The 15,831-nt window shown below is 35.0% G+C and overlaps 1 protein-coding gene across 1 annotated transcript; it reads right to left on the bottom strand.

The window, feature by feature from the left end:
• Positions 1-315: 315 nt before the first annotated feature.
• On the bottom strand, positions 316-13,034 carry LOC120261699. Its single transcript, XM_039269681.1, has 18 exons — positions 12,845-13,034; positions 9,997-12,531; positions 9,660-9,813; positions 8,911-9,068; positions 8,703-8,782; positions 7,738-7,869; positions 7,544-7,660; positions 7,194-7,286; positions 6,289-6,366; positions 5,666-5,722; positions 4,529-5,240; positions 4,392-4,447; positions 3,558-3,637; positions 3,339-3,421; positions 3,185-3,264; positions 2,953-3,032; positions 2,686-2,731; positions 316-1,908 (listed from the first exon to the last, which is right to left on the bottom strand). The coding sequence occupies exons 2-18, from the start codon at positions 12,527-12,529 to the stop codon at positions 628-630; spliced, it is 5,820 nt and encodes a 1,939-aa protein (XP_039125615.1). The 5' UTR covers positions 12,530-12,531; positions 12,845-13,034; the 3' UTR covers positions 316-627.
• Positions 13,035-15,831: the final 2,797 nt, after the last annotated feature.

The raw sequence follows: 15,831 nt of genomic DNA, 5'->3' as shown, positions 1-15,831 counted from the left end.
GAAAAGAAATAAAGAAAACAGTTGTCAGGTAAGGCATTTGCATTAGTTCCAGTTCCAAATTTCCTAGCCGCATGCAATTGACACTTGAATAACAGTCCTTTTGTTTACGGCCGACTATCAAAACAATTACCAATTAACAATTTGAAGCAGTCCAGTGAAACTATTTAAAAGGATTCCAAAATGAGTAAAATAAAGTCACACATTGCTAACAGACTAAAGCATCATAAAATAGACGAGGAAAAAATGTATTAAATGATGCAGTGGCAAATCAGAAAGCCAGAAAGGAAGCTATACATCAACAATTTTCAGGACTAATGAATAAGAAACTTTGCACTATAGGCTGCTCAAATGGGATGCCAACTAAACATAACATCTCCCTGAAGCCTTGAGTGCTGCATTTGATAATTTATTTCAATCACAAGAAATTACTTGCTTTCATGATGACAATGCCATATCCACCTGACATTTCAATAGAGACAGTAGCAAGTCATCACTCTCCAAAATGACTCTAAAAATCTCTTCCTGTAAAACAATGTCATTTGTCTGAAATTAGCCTGTAAAAGAATTACAAATACATGGAGAAGCCTCTATTTGCTGATTCTACTTTTATATCAATGAATGATATCATCAGTTATCATTGTTGATGAAAGTTACACCTTCTGAAATACCCAAACCACCACAACCATTACTTCTTTCATCCTCTAGAAAACCCAAACAACCACCACCATTGCTTCTTTCACAATCTGGAATACCCAAACCAGCACCACCGTTGCTTCCATTTCCCACACTCAATGGGGAAACTCCAATTCTTGAGCTACTTCTCATTCCAAGATGATTCCCTTCCCAAGGCCGAGAGGGCCAACATCTTTGAAATCTTTTATTATTCCACCTCTGTGGGTGGAGAACCTTCCTTTTTGGCACTCTTGAAGGCCATCTTCCTCTGCCAGGAGTCTGACAGTGCCTTAGGCCCGCTCCCAATTCACAAGCTGACTTTTCTCCAGATTTGTTCGAAGTGATGATATTTGTGCAAGAAATAGCAGGAGATTCTTTGACTACATGTGTAGGATAGGTTCCTGTTGACACTGCTGGACTGGGAGTGCCTCGTGGATATGGGGGCAATGGTGGAAATGGATGGAAGGGCATGCCAGGTGCAACTGCCCAATTTGGAGGATTTTGATTTCCACCATCATAGGTTCCAAGTTGTTCCAAGAGTTCCAATGGTATGCCATAAGACACTGTTAAGTGAGAGAGGTATCTTTCTTGCAGATGCCCGGTAACGACTTCAGCTGCAGCCTCTGAACCTTTTGGAGAAACTTGAGAATGATTATCCTTCCATAAAGAACCAAATCCAGGAGGTGCATCATCATCAACATTTGGAAGTATTGAAGTTTCCAGTTTAGGCCCAGAAGTGGTATTATTTTCAAATCTGTCAGTCTCAGGCGTTTGCTCCATCGCCTCATGTGGAGATCTAGGTTCTGCAAGTACTGTACGTTCCAAAGATTTTGAAGCTCCTATCATAAGATTTTCATTTGACACTGGAAGCTTTTCTGGCATGGTTGTATCTGTCGGTTGATCCCAACGACTCCTGCGCTTACGTGATTGTGCCAAGATTGCTGAACTGCCATCAGTAAAGGGCAAACAACCAGAAATTGGCTGACCAGTCCCAAACTGAGATGTTTCTCCAGGAGAATTCAGTTCATTATAATAAAAACGTGAATCTCCATTGACACAAACAATTGCATCACTATCTCTTGTCCCCAAGTCATGCCATCGCCTGAAGCTTGACTGTGTCCAATTACAGACGGCATATCCTGAATCGGGCATGTTATCATCCCTGTCAGACAACTCAATTCTTTTTATAGAACGAGGCATCCATTTATCCCGAAAATTGCGCGCAATTTGATGAACCTGCGATAACATACAGAATACTAAAGCAACTAAAAATTTTCAAGCAGCAGTCCTTGATCAAAGAATTACAAGCCAAAAATATTAAAAAAGTTCATACATAAAGAACTTGTGCTACAGCCAGAAATCATAAAATATCAATTGCAATGAACACCTGTTTGTTTGTCCTTTTAGATCATAGGCACTTACAAAATTGCTGTTGAGAAAAAGGTGTAGAATGTCAAGATATTCAGTAGAAGCTCATCTTGCAGATTATCATAATTATTCAGAAAACCTAGAGATGTTAATCATTGAGTTCTGTGAACAATTCTATACATTCAATATAATGTCAGCCACCCATATTCTCCCATATTTTTTAAGTGAACTGAGGCCAATTATTGCCACCAGTTTTAACAGACACAATATGATGCAGATAAGATAGAACAAAAAGGAAAACCTACATGTTAATACAACAGAAACATTGTCAAATGCAAGACAAGCTTGGGCTGCTCAAATTCTATCAATTTATGAGAAACTGAGACAAGTGGTATTTTACCAAATGATATTGTAATTTTTATGATAACTGAACATAATAGACATGCTCATAAGTTTGTATTCTGCAGAAATTGCCTAAAATATGACGACTTCATGATTAAACATGGCAATGATAAAAACCAACAACATACTCAAAACAGTTCAGAAAATAAAATTCAAATGAAAATAAAAACCAACCAAGACAACAGATATATACAACAATAAAAAGACCTTAAAATTAATATGCAGGTAAATATCATCATATACCTGAATATCATTATGCTTGGTCAACCCCAGCATCGAGTCCCTAAAGCTGGATTCAAATAAACAAACGATTATCAAACGCTGCACCGAAACAAATCAAGATTAAAGAAACAAAATGATATCATAAAAATTTCATAAATTGAGCTGAGAATACAAAATGAAGATTTAAAAACAATTATAGACCTAAGGAAAATTATCAAAAAAAAACAAAGAATGTGTATCATATATACATCAGATATGAGTAAATTTGAATCCAACTATAGAGGTTACCTTTCCATTCCTTCACAGGGAGGACCTTTGTTCATGTGTTCTGGAGTAAGGATTCCTTTTGAAGCAAGAAACTCCAACACCTGATGAAAATAACTTAATGAGCATTACATTACCACTCAACAAAATAATTCCTATCAAGGAAAAGAATAGAACAAAGCTTTCTAGGACTTTAAAATGGACAAGAACATTATATCCTGCAATATGAAGAAATTATACATCAGAATTGCCTGACCTTGAGGAGCTTTCGAATTATGGGAATTCGATTGAAGTTGCTTCTGTTCTGCTTCATTATATTGTGTAGCATTTGCAGACCTGCATGACCCAGAAAAGCAATAAATTTTGTGCATACAAGAGCACATATAAGTGCGCTAAAATATAGCTCACACCATTTTTGTTGATTACATCCGTCAAAACAAATCGAGATTTTGTTTTCAAAAGAGCGTCAAGAATTAATGAAAGGTCTCGAATGCTGCAACCAAAAAAAAAAAGTCAATTTGAAGATCTTCACTCAAAAGACCAAATAATAATAGTATGTACAGCACTATCACACAAATTGAAAAATATTTCGCTCAGATGCCACTTATTAAACAAGGAATGGGTGAAACCTCTGAGATGCACAGCCCCTAACATTATCTCCTTCTGCAGCAGTGACAAACAACAGCTTCAAGTAGCCTTTGGTGGCATCCTGCTCAAAGAAACAAAGATTTTCAGATCAGGCTAAAATAAATGAATACATAATGAAGTATAAACTGTGAACAACAATGAAGAAAATAAACATATATTGGGTTGTTGAACAGGAATACTAGTTATAAAACAACAACTAAATGGCATAAAGATGGCAGCATCTATGAAGCATGAGGAAGTCTCATTCCAGTTTGTTGCCTTTATTTAGCTTAGAGCCTCATAGCTTATCCTATAGATGATCATTGAGAAGACTGCAGTCAAAAATGAGTTAATGTGGCGCTCTATGTGATTTAACATGAGAAACCATAAAGACACTATGAACTAGGCTCCTGTCTATTTAATATAAAAAATCATTACAAATTAGGCATCACTGTGTTGACCCGCCCAAAAGATAGAAAGCATAAAAACTGCTTCATATAATAGGCTTTCTCGCTAAATGTTTCTCATTAAAAGGGTAGTACTTTCTCAAATATTCAGCTTTGAGCATAAAATTGGTCCGCCAAAAACAGAAAAATTATTTATGAACAATCAGCATGTGGAGTATGAAAAAAGTATACTGCCAATTTCAGATAATAAGAAAAAAAAATTCAAGATGTTGAACAACTTCATTCTACCAGGAGTATACACACTAAACCATTGAATAAAAACACACAAATAAGACATTGAACTGATTTTTGGAATATTAATAACTGCAAGCCATTCCCTCAGAAAAAAAAGTGAATGACAATGACAATTTCCTAGACATATGTGCTTACTTTACGCTTGCTAATGCCCCCATCCACGTCCAATAATTCATTGAGCTTTTCTTCAACTGAAAGGAAAGGTGTGAAAATATGTTGTGACAGTTAGCAGATGACATAAAAATAGTTACAACACCATAAATAATCATTACCTCCCTCAAAGCATGTGTTTACAGTAGTGTTGAGTACTTCTTTAGCTTTATGGGGATTCAGGCCTTTCACACTTTGTCTCCCCTTCTTCAGACTAGCACTTGAGCGCAAAGATTTTGCATGAGGAGAAGGAACAGATGCAGTTGGCTTATCTTCTTTCTTATCCTTGATTTTATTAGATGTGATCCTCTCAGCAGCAGATAAAATTTGTGGAGGCGCATCTAATGGACGTCGGGCATTGAATGTGGGTCTGTACTTGGTCTCCTCAGTTTGCATGGCACTCACATTTTCGGTAGAGTTCCTAGATGGTTGAACGACAGATAGAGCTTTGCCCACTACGTTTTCAGCGTGTGTAGCATCCAGAGATAGTAATGGATTGGGTATAGGTCTGCTCAAAACTGGTTCAGACATTTGTTGAATCTCTAACTTTGGATTTGCAGGAGAACATTTGATTTTCTCATATAAAGTTCCCACACAAGTAGCATTGTTTTCCACAGCCTTAACTCCAATAGCATCTAATATAGGATCATCTAAGTCTTCATCAACCATCACAGGCTCAGGATATTCTTCATCAGAATCACCATGAACAATAGCCTCAGTGTTTGATGGATCACCACCAATATAGCCTCGGCACTCAGATGAACCACAGACACATTTTTTGGCAGCAGCTCCAAACACACGAACATAGTTGTAATCAAATGTCACCTCCTCACCCTGATGGGGAAAAAAGGAAAAACAACAATTGTCAATAATTCTACTGCACAGGATGTGGTGCAGTCACCCTGTACTCATGGCACATACACCATCAACAACCCATACTACAGAACAGCATGCCCTTTTATAGCAAAAACTACATCCTGGTAAATTTTCCACTGACAGATTAGGTGAAAGGTAAGACACTGTTATATAGCCAACAATGATTTAATTTTGGCTATATGATGCTAGAGTCTGGCTTGATCAACATGAACATGCATCAGTTATTTCTGCATTGTGTACAGTGGACCGAATTTGAACTTAAAACTCACTTAGCTTAAATTCGCTTGATGACAACAAAAGGACAAGATATAAGATGAAATTATAATGCCCTAAAACAATGTTCACTTCCGTGTAAAAGAACTTGGAAAATACATCAACATTACCTCCTTGATATCTCTAATAGCAAAGAGCCCGATACAAACTTCACCATTGACCATCCACTGCACCAATTGAGATAAAATAAAGATGGAATAAGGATAAATAAGAAATGATATAATTCTATTGGCAGAAAAAGGCACTTGAGCAATATTAAGTATAAATCAGTGTGAATGAGTGTAAGCTTTGTTGCCCGAACACAAGCACTGCTGTTAAACATTTAATGATTTAATAAAAACAAGAAAGCCACCATAACCACTTGGTTGCAGTTGCTCACTGCAAACACTTGTGGGCTTTTAGTTGAGAAAATAATGAAAATAGCAGTTTTGGGTCAAAGTACAATGTTCATTCCTTATCAAATGTCTCATTTACAAACCTTATTCCAACTTTGAAGGCATCAAATTTAAACCCCCAGAAGAAAAAGTGCAGGAACAAAAATCCTAGACAGATGAACAACCAGATTTATGCAGTTTTTAAGAGAAATGGAAGCAAACAATTTCACAATGCAGAGCATTCCATATTTAAATGAGACCATGCACTCACATCAAGCATGAATAAGAACAAAGTTGATAAATATACACAAATCCTCATTCCTTACTAAACAGAAAGTTGCCATACAAAAGTAGTTCACCTTTTCTGTACGACAATTTGGTTCACAGCTATGATTAATAAAACGGCCCAAGTTCCCTTTAGCGCATGCATCAATTACCTGAAATCATGAAAGAGAAACTAGTCATATGCATCAATGCTGATAGCAAGGAAAGTAAATATAAGCTTTTATTTGTAAAAGCATTCAGCTTCACTCATAACGATAGACTTCTACATCAGACAACAAAGATGAAAATCACACCATAAATAAATAGGAAAGCCAAATGTTGGTTATATTGCATGCTGTCTTGCTACACCAAACGTCAAAATGTTTGGAACATCCAGTACAGTAACAAGGTGTTGTACTGATGAAAAGCATGGAAAAATCATTACATTAACACGAACAAAAGAATCAAATTTCCTTCTGAAAACTTCAGTTTTTAATTGCTGACTAATAAAACAGAGATATCTATTTTTTGCTGATTTGAAACCACAGATGAGCAGGTCAAGTTTTGATCAGATTCCAGATTAATTAATAGTGTTACATGAAGAATACAGTTTACCTTCTTATAGTATGGCCAACACATGGCTTAATCATAAGCAATATCAAAACTAAAATTTCCTGAAGATACCATTTAAAAAATTAAAACATCAACAACCACCTAAAAGCAGCATTCTCATTTCCTTAAAAGCAAACAAATTACTTTGTGTATAGAGAAAAGGAACAAAAAAATGGACGTAAAATGAAAAATTCTAGCTCCACTAATCTTCTGCATTCTTCCAAAAATGATTCTAACAGTAGCATGGAAGATGAATTGCTCAGGGATAAGCAGAAAAAATCAAAATCAAAATCAAAATATCATTGTATAACATGGGTGGAATTGTGTAAAGATGAATTGTTCAGGAAAATAACAATGTAAAAGATAGGTAGAATTTTGTAGGCCAAACCTCACCACCGTTCAACGTCATGAAGTAGAAATGCTTCTGGCCTCTAGAAGCATAATCTTTTTGCCGTTGCTCATAAGTAGCTAAATCAAGAACCTGAATATACAATAAACAAAAGAAAGAACTTTATTGTTAATGCAAATATAAACATTATAATTATCTTCCATCTGAAAACAAATCACCAACCAGTTGCTATAATACACAAGAAAACAATGCAACACAAACTCATATCATATGCATACACAAAATCATAATGAATTGGTTTACATAGTATCAAAGCTGAATGATTTTTGAACACTGGCCGCACAATCAAATTAATACTATGATAAGACAATGGACAACGATAAACTTACCTCTCCAACATATTCAATAAGAAACTGTCCTTGGGATACACCTTCCAAAAGTTTCAAACCATACCCTTTCTTTCCACATGGAAACCACTCAAATTGGGCATATTTCCTTTTCTGAAACTGCATGCAGAAATATAAAGTCAAAGTCAATATATATATATATATATAACTGTAGATATAAAGGAAAAACCAATAACCTGTTGATTCGAACAGAGATCCCCACAAGGACAAGTTCCTCGAACACATTCTATGTTAAGAATCCGGTTCAAGCACTCTTCTCCACATCCTAAACCGCCATTTGAAGACGGTTTGCAATGGCAAACCATGACCTATTTGACGAAACAAATAAAAACACTGTCACCAACACCACATTTTTTCTAGTAAAGCTATCAACACTAGATTAACCATATACATCCATATTTAAACTTATAATGCAAATAAATTTTAGCATAAAACAAGAAAGATGTTAAATAATACTTGCTGCCGTCTCTAAAACTAGTGTCTAGCATAACCAGGACATTTGAATATTATTAGTAGAATTTCAAATGTCTTCAGGATTTTCTCAATGTTAATTTAAAACAAAATAGGACAAATGAATTTCATAGCACATCAGTTTTGTATATCACAAGCGTTGTTTTTTAAGTATCGCCAAGTTTATCTTGATAATATATATATATATATATAACAACTAATACGAGTTTTAGCACCACCACAGAAAACAGCAGGATAATAATAAGGTTCCACAAGCAGGGATCAGCAGCTTATTGTCAAAGACAAACTCACTCATTTAGCACTTTTAACCAGTCCACCCTAGAAATATCATTTCTTCATAGTCACTTCCACCATAAACATTAAAATGTGTCTGCAGCTGGTGCATACAAAATGATACGTGGCATTTAAAATCAGTGTCAAGTTGAGACAAATAAGGAGTTCTGGGAGCTGAGTACATGATGTTTACCGATTAAGTTGGACAAAGTTTTTCAAAAGCAAAATATAGTTCTGTTCTATCTGAAAGCTTAATGCAGCTGGCTGTGACAATAAAAGTAAACAAAAAGAGAGTTTTCTAACAAAACATCCACATTTATTCTGTTTGTCTATTTCTCTTAATAAAAAAATGTAGGTAGTTTAGCAGATTGGAGCAACCAAAAAGATAGGCACAAACCTCATCGATGTTTTGTGTTCGCCGGTTTCGATGCAAAAACAAGTTGGACTTGATAAGCTTAAAAGAAGCACTAGGGGAAGCTGCAGTAAAGGCAAAGAGGTCCATTAAAGCCAAGGGAAAAGTTCCTCTAGTCAGAAAAAAGTACAAATCCTGAGATCAAAACATATTTCCTAAGAAACACAATCTGACGTAACAATAATATATAGACCTGCTAATTTTGATGGTTCCACTCCCTTGAAAATGGGTTGAACATTTAAACACTCCTCCTCTTCTGAGATTCCTAGCTCTGCATTGATTTGAGCATCTGTTTTCTCTTGTGGTATTGAGCAGTCAGCAAAGGCTTTGTCCTTGTTGTCCTTACAAGTCCTATATAAATAAAGATCAGCAGTGACAATCAAGTTAAGGCAAGGAATTAGGTATAGCATGAACTCTGTTGCACTGACTTCAGAGTAATGTCTGTTCATTTTCAAAACATCATAAGCAAGCTTCAATTGGTTTAAACCAAGACACCCTATGCATTAGTATTGTGCAGTGTACAATACCATGCCATGTGGCATACTGTTTCATACTAATGTAATTTGCCAATATGCTTTGGGACAGACCAAAGGGCAGTTTACCACTTACATAAACAACCAGCAAAAAGTTCAGGCATAACCAGCAAGAAGAAACATTAGCATGGTTAGAAATCTTCAACAGGTTCAAGCATTCAACTTAAAGTTTGGATAGTGAGAGAGAATATTTAACTCCAGAAAAGATTTGGCGCTGTACATAAAAGTTAATAGTCAGATGCAAGTTTTGAATGCGTACTTCTGCAACTATCAAATGCATAAACAAAAGAATTGGCAACAATACTGGTTTATGTTAAGAAGGTTCTTTTAACCATATAATGGAGAGTGAAAACTAAAAAGAATACAGCCTATGGTAAACAACAAAAAATACTTGATAAAAAAATCTAACCATCTGCATTTTGTCTCGTTAATGGCATCTGCAAGCTCAGCAGATATGCACCGCCACTTTTGGCAATCATCACACAGAACCCAAGCCACCTGTGGTGATAAAGAGTGCGAGTCGTCCAAGCCATGACAAGGCCTGCTTGATAAAAGCTCATCACCTAAAACAGGCAAAAAAAAGTTCAATACACCCTCAATGAGAATTCAGCTTCCAAGGCTGCTTCTTACCTAAATTATTCATATACCATTTTTTAGATTGTTCATAGTATAATCCAAACAGAAAAGTCAACACGCACACTACATGGAAAGCATGAAGGGTAAAAACAAAAAGGAATAGACTTAACTGCCGAGTTTATTAGATCCAGCCAATGCCAAAACGTCGCCGGTTTCCGAAGTAGTGTCCACGCCTCTACCAGCTTTTAAACACCTGTTAGGTTTTCGCCTTCCCCTCGTATACACATTTTTATAGATTGACTTCTTCAAACTTTCCTTCTTTCTGGCATTAGCACATTTATTGTGCTTTGTTGCATCCACATGACATACAGCACCTTCACAAACTCCCATTTTAGTACCTCTGCGGGCCTTAAGACCTTTCTCCTTTGCAGTAACTAAGAATGGCTTGTGTATAGCTTCAGAATTAGCATTTCCAATGTCCTTACCAGAAGAAATGCAGGCATCTGGATCAGTTTCATTCCTAGAAGCTTCCTCACAGTACTCCAACTTACCTATTTCCAGCATGGGTGACTCCATAGGAGACTGTTTGCCTTTAGAACCTCTTGTAGTTGTCTCACTGACAAATTTTGAGGTTGAAGACTTTCTTCTACCTAGTGTGTCTTGTTTTTCTGCTCCATGCCCACGTCTTGAAGATTTCCTAACTTTCTTTCTAGCTTTCTTTGTTTCATTGGGACCATGAAACTTCTCTTCGACATTGAAAGATTCTGAAAGAAGAGAGGGACTTCCATTTACTTTAGCACCTGCCTTTCGGCTGTTACTCTTCTTCCCTTTCTTGGTATATGGCTGGGTATCCAACATTGGAGCAGATCCATGAGTTGGCAAAGCCTCAGATGAAGTCATTACTGTGCCATTTACATCAACTTGACTTGTTCGTTTAAGAACAGGCGCAATGCCATCTGTTGCAGCATCTCCACAAACTGAAGTGGCACCCTCGCTATTGACAGATGGGACTGGATGGCATACATCCGAATCAGGTGATGTTACGGGATTCATCAATTGCTTGTGGTCAATTGTTTCCACTATCACCTTTGACCCTCTTTGAGAAGAAATCCCAAGGCAATCATACTGCACATTTTCAACGGAGGTATCTTGTGTGACAGTGCTTTCTAAGTCTTTATCGCCCTGGTGGCCTTTCAGTTTAATGGGACTTAAATTGTCATTGCACCTATTTGAACATATGTTTAATGAAGCTTGTGATTGGACCACAACAGGAAACATAGCTTCAATACAGTTATTATCTACTATATCTGCTGGATGCGACAAAGAAGGATTTTTTTTCTTAGCCACTCGTGATCTTCGGCCGCACATTCCTGTATTCTGTTTTTTCCTACCCAAACCAGACTTTCCTTTCCTTGGATTTTTATTCTGAATCGGAATAGGGGAATCACATAGTCCATCTTGGGCATTATCCTTGAACAGCTCTGCCAAATTTTCAGCTGCTCCCCAGATAGAAAGCCGAGCATGCTTGTGAGAAGAGCTTCTTTTCCTTGTCATGTGTTGCAATGGAATCTTGAGTACACAAGTAGAAATTGATGAAATGGAATTAGGTGCTTCCTTGCATTTCCTAGCATTGCCTTTTGCTTGGGATAACTTATCATGCTTCCCACTAGTCTTCTTAATGTTTGTGGAAGCCGCACGTCTGGGATTAGCACGTCTAAAGACAATAATGGTACTTGGTTTTGTAATACCACTTTCTGGATTCAGAGACTTTCCACAAGTTATATTTGCATCATCAATAACAGGAGCACCGCTTTCCTGTGCAATAGACAATGACGTATTTTCTGCAGAGCAATCCTTGACCGCAACAGATATTTGGCTGGATCTTTCCTTTGGACAAGAATAAACAGCATCACCCACAGAACCATGGACCAGACAGCTTACCAGTCTTGGAACATGTGACACGTGGCACCCTTCTTCCTTTGTACGCACTTGAAGAGAAGTTCCAATTTTCTCGGATGAAAGAGTATTACATTCACCACTCTCCTTCTGAAGTCTCGCACAATCCAGAGAGCTTTTTGAGGCAGTCTCTGGACTGAGCAACTCATCCTCCTCTCTCTCTCGGTTCACCGCAAGCAAATTTCCATGTTTCTCGTCTATTTGATTATCTTCACCATCAGCAGGAACAGGCATGAAGAAATTCTCCTCTTCCACATCAGCAGCATTCCCCTTGATGTCTTCCAGGGGGCATTCAGCTACCAATGCAGATGTAACAAGCAAACCATCCTCACAGTCATTGTACTCTCTACGACCATGTAACAACCTGGCAATGTCAATACTACCAGAACTTCCTGCTCCATCAGTTGTTCTCAATGGAGATAGGCCAGTAAACTCACAATGTTCCTCCCCCGTGACCTTTCCTGGCAATTCTACATGCTCATGACTTGCCAAGTAAAGATTTAAGCTTTTTGGTTCCTCCTCTCTATCATCAGTCTCATTACTTTCCAACCCCATCTCTTTCAAGCCACTCTTCACAAGCTCAGGTAGGCCAATACCATTCTCACGAGGAGAACTACGCCTCTCTGACCCCTCGGCGCCAGCACAACATATGGCACCTTCCTGTACCCCAGCATTCAACGCGAAGCGCCCATCCAGCGCATCAGTGCTTCCGAGATCGTCATCCGATCTCTTCCCAACTTCTCCCATACCTAATCCACCCAACAAACCCTCATTCAGACCTCAAAATCAAAAGAAAAAAATCACAAAAACATACAGTTTTCATCTCCAAACCACACCATAGCACCGAAAAATCAAAACCTAAAATCAAGAACCACCAACCAACAGCAAAAAAATAAAAATAAAAAAACAAAACCAATAGATCAACATAACCCTAATTTCAACCCATACCGCCCACAAACTCACCGATCTAACCCTATTCTCCATCAACCACGCGGATTCAGCACCCTAAATCAACAAACAAATAAAAAAATAAAAACAAAAACAAAAATCCAACTACCAAACCTGGCAACGCGGTTCTATGACTCCACGAGCGCTGCCAACGATGAAGCAAGCAACGGAAAACCTCTCATTATACTCCAAAGAGAGAGCTTCGATCGATCCTCGCTCTCTCGCGCTCCCAATCGCTCTCGGAGCGCACGGTCGGTGAACGTCTGCGCGCTTTCGCAGCGGTTTTCAGAGCAAGATGGGTTGAAAACATGGAACCCGAGTTAGCCTCGGAGATATAATCAAAAGAACCCTTTTTTTAATTTTTATTTATTTATTTATTTATTTATTTATTTATATATTTTTTGTTTTTATTTTTATTCCATTATCCCATCCTTCTCTTTTATTTCACTTTAATCCTGACGTGGAAGTGTGGAACTAAAATAAATAAATAATTATTTTTTTAATATTTTAACAAATGCACTTTGTAAATAAATTTTAAAAAAAAACCATTATTTAATACAATAAATTATTATATTAAATTGTTATGGGCCTATTTAAGATTCAATCCCTAGTCGACAGTTTGATATTACTATTACAATATTGTGTATAAGAATATTATATTAATACTGTCAGTTCATTAGTTCATTGTTCATTTATCATCCCGTGTGAGAGGATGTCATTTTTTTTCATTTATAGAATTGTTTATTAATTTTTATGAGACCCTGTTTATAATAATTATAAAAAAAAAAAATAGTTGTTGGACAACTAAAATGTTACCGAGTTTGGATACCTTGTGTGATTTGACACGTGCTCTTTTGAGTGTATTTTTATTGTGTTTTTTTTTACATTATATATTTTTCTCCTTAAAATAATTTGTTGTGCATTATAGGTGTGGCAAGGTTTTTTTATAATGAACATATATATATATATATATTAAATTATTATATTTGAGATTTAAAATTTTGTTTTTAAGCCATGTGGAGTGAAATTTGTCTTTTCCCAGTTATTGTTGTGCTTGATTTTGATTTTATTCATTTTTGTTTTGAATTAATAACTGAATATATCTATCGTCATAGTGGATACTATTGTAGACTGTAGGTAGGGACATGGTGTAAGTGAATTTGTCATTTTTTGGGTTGTTTTTATTATATTTTAATTTTATTTCATTTATTTTATTGATACAGTAGTCAAGTATATCTATCATAGATAGGGAAAAAAGTCATACGGTGAGCTGTGATTCATTTGGTTTTATATAAATAAAAATAATAAGAGTAAGCGTTAAGGGGATTAATTAGAACACTACCATGGTTTCGGTGATATTTCTTGTATTTTAAAGTGAAACAAAATTTATAATTTTTGTTAAAACTACTTGGTTCAAATAGTTAGCAGCAATAAAAATAAGCTTCTTCTTATATTGCTTAAGAAGTGATGAGGGTTCAAATTCTCGTTTGAAGAATTAACTCATAAGTGATGTCACAACTCACACTCACACACATAAAAAACAGAAGTTTGTTGTTATTTTCAAAAAATAAAAATTTGTGATTTTGATCCAATATATAATTTTTTTTAGTTGCATTTATAGTTTTACATAAATAAATAAATTTATTGTTTAGTCAAATTAGATAAATGTCAAATAAATCTACTATCAGTAATGAATTGGCATAGATATCTGCATATAATTTTATTAAAAATAAAAATTAGCATAGATATCTGCATATAATTTTATTAAAAATAAAAGTTAACTATGTTTATAATTCGTACTAAACTGTGATAGATCAAGACGAACACTATTGCACAGATATAAATTTATTTATTTTTATCATTTAAAAACAAATAAATCTCTAAGACAAACATGATTGAACAGATATAAATTCACTTGTTTTTTTTTCATTTAAAAACAAATAAATCTCTATATCTACAAACACACGATAATAATAATACCAAATAAAAAAAATTTGTTAAGTAATTATTGTACCAAATATCTCTTTTAATTGTTAATGATTTGTAAGTTCATTTGCAATGTGTATATATATATATATATATTGATAGAAGTTGTGATGAGGATAATAAGTATAAAAAAAAAATAAAATAACATTCAAATCACAGTTCTATTAACACTCAAAAGAATCTCACTTTCATATAAAAGACCTAACTATTATTCCTAGTGGGTTATCTCGAATATGTTCATTGTTCTAAAATTAAGTGTTAATTTTACCCATTTACTATCACCAATGAAATTGATTGTGATTATGCATTTTTTATATGTATATAATAGAGTTTGAAGCTAGCAAACTATAAAAATGTTTTTAGCTAATATGGTTTTATTTGAAGTTTAAATATTAAACAAACTATAATACCAAATTATGCATTATAAATACCATGGATAAAATTTGTTTTGCGTTTTATAAATTATATTATTGTTTTGCATCAACATGTAATTTTATCGTTTATTAAGGTAAAACAAATATTAAAACAAATGTACCAAAGCATATAACATGTATCATTTAAAATAAAACTAATGTGTGTTGTTTTTATTCAAAACCCAACACACGTAACTCAAGTAACTATTTTATCAAATATATCCTCTCAAAAGAAATTGGTTTTGAGTTTTATAAATTATATTTGTCGTCATGTACTAGAAGGTAATTATATCATTTAATAAAATTGAATAAATATAAAAGTGAATTTATCATTAGCGATGAACGAAGATAAAACTCTATATATGGTAAAAACATTGAATATAACATGTGTATATAGTTTTATTAAAAATAACATTCAATAATATTCATTATTTTTATTCAAAACCGACGAATTTACTCAAAACCAATAAATTTAAAAAATAAAAATAAACACTAGACCATAAAAAATAGGTATATTTATCATGGTGAAATATGACAAATAATATCACTATCAAGTAATTATTTTACCAAATATCTTCTTAAAATGACAATGATTTGTACCCCAAACGGAATTCATTTAGTGCGAAAATGGTACCAAAAACAATTAATAAGTAAAAAAAAAGGAAAAAAAAAGTTCATGTTTGAATATTCAAAATCAAAAGA

Source organism: Dioscorea cayenensis, chromosome 5, assembly GCF_009730915.1.
Source record: "Dioscorea cayenensis subsp. rotundata cultivar TDr96_F1 chromosome 5, TDr96_F1_v2_PseudoChromosome.rev07_lg8_w22 25.fasta, whole genome shotgun sequence".
NCBI lineage: Eukaryota > Viridiplantae > Streptophyta > Magnoliopsida > Dioscoreales > Dioscoreaceae > Dioscorea > Dioscorea cayenensis.
Note: the sequence above shows the minus strand (reverse complement) of the source record. Positions and strands in the feature narration are given on the sequence as shown.